Genomic DNA, 6,229 nt, shown 5'->3' on the forward strand with positions numbered 1-6,229 from the left:
GCTCCTTCAAAACTCCCTTCAATTTGATTTTTTTTAGAAGGGCCGTTCAGACTTTTTCATTTTGGTTTCAACTCCTTCAAAACTCCTTCTTTTGTAGTTTACAGACCCCGAAGAGTTCCTATTTTTCCTACTTTTTCGCGCTCTCTCCTTATTTTCCTACTTTTTCCTTTTTTTTCCTACTTTTTCTTTCTTTAGTAGAGCACTTCTAATTGTGCATTGATTCTTATTTTTACAATGCCACACCGATAATTTTCTACATGTTTCAATTTTGAAAAGCAAAAGAAGCAAGCAGATCCTGAGCTTTTTATTGACTGGCTACATTAAATTCTGGAAGGAACGGCGTGGCGGCAGCGTTTGCGTGTTTAAAAGTAAAATTTTCGTAAGTGACTTTTTTGCCGTTGCGTCGTATAATCAACTTTTCTTTTTATTGCCCTGACTTCATTCCTACTGTATTAACGAAACTAAAAAAAAATAGATACTGGCACATTCTGATGCAATTATATATTATTTACCCGTCAATTAGAAGCTTTAATTAAAGTAAACGGCCGATTGTTCAAAAAAATGCAGGAATAACCGAATTTCCTTTTCGCCAATTTTTTGTATGATTACAAGTGAATTGGAGCTCTATTTAAACAGAAAGACAATGTAAAACCTTAAAATTAACATAAGGAAGCAAAAAATGAAAACAATGATGTACACTGTATATATTTTATTGATGTTAGTACAACATAAAAGCGACAGATAACAGAAATTCGCAGAAACGAACCACTTCAAAATAATCGCAGAAACTAACTTTTTTCGTACATAAATATGATTATTGTTCATTCTAAATCGTAAACATGATTACAAATTCTATAAAATATCATTTTCTTTCCTTGCAAAGAGTGTATTTGCAAAAAAAAGCGGCAACATTTGGATGGCCAAAACGTTCCTTATTTTTGGAGAAAAATCGGAAATCAATTTAAATGTGATATTTTGTTTTTATTTCTTCACATTTTTAAAAGTTGGGTGATAGAGTCACAAACTAATATGTAATTTTTTTTCTTTTTATGATGGGTATTTTCTACTCTGATATATCATCAATATGGAGGAGTTGCTCATCATTTTTATGTGCTGTGTTTATGACAATGCGACATTTCTGAGCATTTAAAATTTTTTGACACTCTTACTCTTGTCGGGGTGCGGCAATTATACCGATGCGGCATATCTGATGTAAGCAATTGTACTTAGTAAGCCTGACCAAAGGGAGTGGGAGAGAAAGAGATATATGCAGGCATTTGATGCCAGGTGCTCCCCTTTCACTCTTAACTTCGTGAACAATTTACGAATGAATATTTTTGTTGTATGGTGAGGATTGAGATAAACTACATGCCTTCCCTTTTATGCACAAAGATACATTAGTAACTGATCTTTGTCTTTGATGAAAATATTGTATTTACCATGCATGGATGTTTCCTTTTTACTTCCTTTTACAAAAAAGGAAGTATTGTATTCGCGAGAAAATTTTCACTCAAAAATCGGCTTTAATTTCCATTTTGCTCCCCCCCAAATGAACATAAAGTTTATTTTTCAACCTTACCACACGTGGATATATGCCTAGTAACGTACAGACACCCGAAATATCCATTTTGACGATCCCCGAGTTAATTACAACAAGTTTTCTTGTGACGTCTGTATGTAGGTATGTATGTGTGTATGTATCTCGTATAACTCGGTATGTCCTAGAAAGTTGAAATTTGGTACGTAGACTCGTAGTAGGGTCTAGTTGTGCACCTCCCTTTTTGGTTGCATTCGGATGCTCCAGAGAGGGTCTTTTGCCCCTTTTGCGAGGAAATCATTGTTAATTTCGATGTAAACTCAAGTGGTGTTATAATTTGGCTCACACTTGGCGATATATCGCCAGTCTTTTGATCGCCAACTTTGCGATAAATTTGGATTATTTTTTTAAATTTTATTTTATTTTATTTATTTTTTAAAATCTGGTTTCAATTTGGCCACTGTTGGTGATATTTAGAGAGTAAACTATTGAATCACATTAAAACTGCCAATAATGAGAAAATGACATTAAATTGGAGGAAAAGGAAGTCATGTTATGCACACATCAGCTCTTTTTTTTTTTTTTTTTTTTTTTTTTTTTTTTTTTTTTGTGACAAAAATTTTGGAACAAGAAGGTAAAAATTATCAAACCATCAAAACAATATTCGTTTCTATTGCTTGATTAAAATTAGAACTAGCTCGTCACTTTGATACCCCCCCCCCCCCCGAGGTGGCTGGCGAAGGATGTATACTGAATGCAAATTTTATCTGAAAACAACAAAAACCGCACAAACTTATATAGCTAAGCTTTTATTTTCCAAAGCCAGGGAGGGGAAAAATTGACCCCCATAAATGACGGCCTGAAGCAAAAATGTATGTTGAATGCTAAAAATACATAACATAGTACAAACCCTTTAGTTGACTTATTTTGTAATTTATTTAGTTTAATTATTTTATTATAAATTTTATGTCCCATATTTAAGAGCACATATATTTTAGTTTTGCATTTTCAGTCGTTTTCCTTTTTTTTAAAAACAAACATCTGCTTCTCTTTATGCAAGAATGCATGTCAACTGCTGATTATTTTTAACTAAAACTAATTTAATATTTGCTTTGCTTTTGTATCATAGTTTATGATAACAGGAGCTGAAAGTGTTGGTATTTTTAAATCATAAATGGATGCTCTCGAAGGAATGTTTTCGTTTTTCACAAAACAAATTTTTAACAAAAGTGGTTTTATTGCACCAAGAAAGAACTTTATTATTATTATTATTATTATTTTTTTTTTTTTTTTGCGACTGCTATACTGCATTTAATTCTTTCACACTTAAAAATTTTATTACTGTATTGTTGAAAGGTGTTTCTTAGTTTGGATTTTATTTTCATATTTTTGTAATTAATATCTTTGTTTCCACCAGTTTATTTTTCATACTAATGATTGTCAATCGTCTTGACGTGTGTATAGTCCTATCTCTTCCTATTTTTTTCCTACATTTTTAATTTTTGATTCCTTATTTCCTACTTTTCCCCTAAGAAAACCACTTCGGGGTCTGAGTTTAAGACTATGTAGACTTCCTCTATAACAGTGACTTAAAGTACTTCGATTGGCGACTTAACATCGTCACTAGGGCAAAGTTATGAGGACTATTTTTTGTAGTAATTTCATATAATTATTTTTTTCATAAAGATGTGATTTACAAATTGAGCATAGAAGTCGTAAAAGTTAAAGGTGAAAATTTTATTAGATGATTAAGACATTTCATAAATGAAGTAAAACATGTTTACATTGTGCTTCGCTATTTTTTCAAGTTTTATTATTATTATTGCTTTTTCCTCCACCACACTCTCAGCAGCAAAAGTCAGTTTGTCTAATTATTATTTAACTTTTAACTATTTAAAAATATATAAGTAGATGTACTATATTAAGTGATTGTATTAAAAAACAATTGTTTATTAAATCGCAGTTACGATATTGTAAAAAGGGTCATCCATATCCACAAGTGATGTCATGCCTTGAGGTGGAGACAAGTTCATGAAATTGTGGCAAGAGGAAGAGAGAGAGTGACAAAAAGTGACATCACACAATTATTATAACAATATGTTTTTAAAAATATGACATGTGATAAGAGTAGTAAGGTGAAATAAGAGTGTAAGGTGACATTTTGTGATGAAGGGGAAATTGGTCAAATAAAATGAAAAAAAAGTGTGGCATCATTTAAGGACAGCCCATTAGTACTCCTTCAAAATCTTATTTTACTCCTTCAAAACTCCTCCAAAACTCCTTCATTTTATTTATGAAATTCAGTATGAACCCTGTTGCATTAGTTGATGTTGCATCAGTTTTCTGATTAGAGGATTTCTGAAAGATTGGCTTAGTTGGTACTGTACGTAGATTTTATCATTTGAAAATTTTTAAAGACAGCACAGTTTCCTGAAAAAAAAAAAACACTTGAGTAATATAGCTACGTCTACATTTTTGTGTGAGCAAGGAATTTGAGAAATCTAATTTGAATGAAGCATGTAATTTATTCCATGAATTAATGTGTTTTTTAATTTTAGTTTGTGAAGTAGAATTATTATTATTATTTTTGCTGTTGTGTCTTGTGCATTTTTCAAGCAGTCTGTGAATGACTAATGAAATTATTACAGTAGCTGATATTTTACATAATAAAGTTTGATTTTCTTACTAAATAATGAAGAGTAAATTGGCCAAAAAGTTTTAATGTTAAGTTATGTTTTAGGTTGTATGATGCTAAGTTTTTGAGTGATGAAAAGGTGTCTGATGGTACAGTTTTAGCTCCCTCTACACGTTTTATTAAAATTTGGAAGGTTCAGAATGCTGGTACTCGTGCATGGACTGACGCAACTAAAGTTAGTATTAGTGAGAATTGTAAATTTTGTTGTGTGTCTGTGTGTACTTTATTTAAGATCTATATCACTATTAATGGATGCATGGGTGTCTGTACGTGTGCATGGTTTCTTATGTTAATCATGTATTATCTGCCTCATAAATTATGTGCAGTTTGGAGTATTTTTTAAAAATATTTGTTTCATGTATTTTAGTCGAGTTCTATTTATCTCCGAGTAGGAGTAGGATTTTCATATTGTTCTAATAATGAGTGCTTTGATTTAACTTTCTATTTTTAAGGGAGGAGGAGCCAGGTTTTCATTTTGCTCTAATCCTAAGGTGGATTATTATCAAATTCTTCGAAGCAGATGATTTAACTTTTTGCAAACCAAATAAGATTATAAAGTTCTCTTCAGGGGTTGATGATCGTCAGTGAGCAAAGGGCGGAGTCCCTTAGCGGAGCTAGATCAAGGGAAACCATTAAAGCAGAATAAAAGAAGGAAATAACAAAAGCCTATAAATAAAGTAAAACCTTAAAATTAAACACATTTTTAATGATATCAACTAACATTCTCTGCTTGTAAAGGGGAAAACTTACTTTAAGTCTGTTAAACACTATATCACAGATTTTTATTTCACACAAAGGATTTCTTCCTTTACAATTGAATCAGTCATTTTGAAAAGGAGTCAACTCTATATTATTTAAAAACTCAACTTTATGGTGGTTTTCCACCCCTTTAACTTCAACATATTGGTTCCATGTGAAAACGACTTAAATCTATTTTTCTACGGTAGTTCAGTGTAAGACACCCACCTGCGTTCATTTTGAAAAGGAGACATCTTTGGGAGATGACCCTTTTTCATAATGAACTCCTCCACGTTTTTCCATTATTGTGGTTACCATAGAAACTGGTTTCCGATGTCTATGGTGGTTACACAAGATTATGCAATATTGCTTATCTAGACTCTAGTGGTAGGAATTGACAAGGAGAGGTGTGTTGTATCCTTGAACAATTACTTCAACTACAATTTGAACTGCCCACCACACCTCACCCAGAGCTGCAAAGAGCCAAGGAGGGCCCCTTTTCAGTTATGTCGCCAGGCTCCTCTCGCCCCCAAAAAAAGAAAAAATTAAGAAGATAAAAGAAAAAGGGAAAATGGGGGGGTGGGCATGTAAAGAAAGAAAAATAGGGGATGGGTAGAAAAAATCAAAACTGCTTGATAGAAAACAATTAACTCATATCAAAAGAGTAAATTTTAATTAATCTTTAGGTTTCCTCTTATTCTTTTTCCCCCCATTTTTTTCTTTTTTTTTCCTTTTCCTTTTTTCGTTTCTTTTCTTTTTTTTTTGCATTAGCGTCGCCAGCCCCCCCCCCTTCCCCCCAAGGCCTGGGCCTCTAGTTTCCAACAAGGCTGACATGGTCTCTCATTGGGCCTAACCTCACCTCCCTCATTTACACACCTCAACAGTACAAAGATTTTATCGTATCCTCCTCAAGTTCTAAAAAGTTCAAAGTAAAGCACATGACAGATCAGGATGTAGCAGATTTTAAAAATTGGTGGCCAAATTATTTTTAAAAGTCCTGTAGAGTAGAAGTTATGGGAAAAGGGGTTTCCAAGGAGCAAAAAGTTTTTCTTGCTGTAAGCAACTTTTACGAGTTTGTGTTCACGAATCTTGAACCTTGAGTCGCAGGGGCTAACCCATTCATTGATTGTTTAGTAGAAGAAAGGTTTTGCCTATTAAAAATATAGAAACGCCAAGGCTTTTTTTAGCCCCGACCTTGCAAAAAATCCCTCTTATCAGGACAAAAATCCAATAAATGAAAAAAAAAAAATTAAAAACAT

The 6,229-nt window shown here is 32.6% G+C and overlaps 1 protein-coding gene across 1 annotated transcript in view; it reads left to right on the forward strand.

The window, feature by feature from the left end:
* The window catches only part of LOC129220707 (next to BRCA1 gene 1 protein-like), a gene marked incomplete in the record, with an annotated part of 83,705 nt that overhangs the window by 54,237 nt on the left and 23,239 nt on the right, over positions 1-6,229 (forward strand). Inside the window, 1 exon segment of the mRNA XM_054855137.1 lies at positions 4,278-4,407. Coding sequence (XP_054711112.1) covers positions 4,278-4,407 — 130 coding nt within the window.

The sequence above is a fragment of the Uloborus diversus genome, chromosome 4, assembly GCF_026930045.1.
Source record: "Uloborus diversus isolate 005 chromosome 4, Udiv.v.3.1, whole genome shotgun sequence".
Taxonomy (NCBI): domain Eukaryota; kingdom Metazoa; phylum Arthropoda; class Arachnida; order Araneae; family Uloboridae; genus Uloborus; species Uloborus diversus.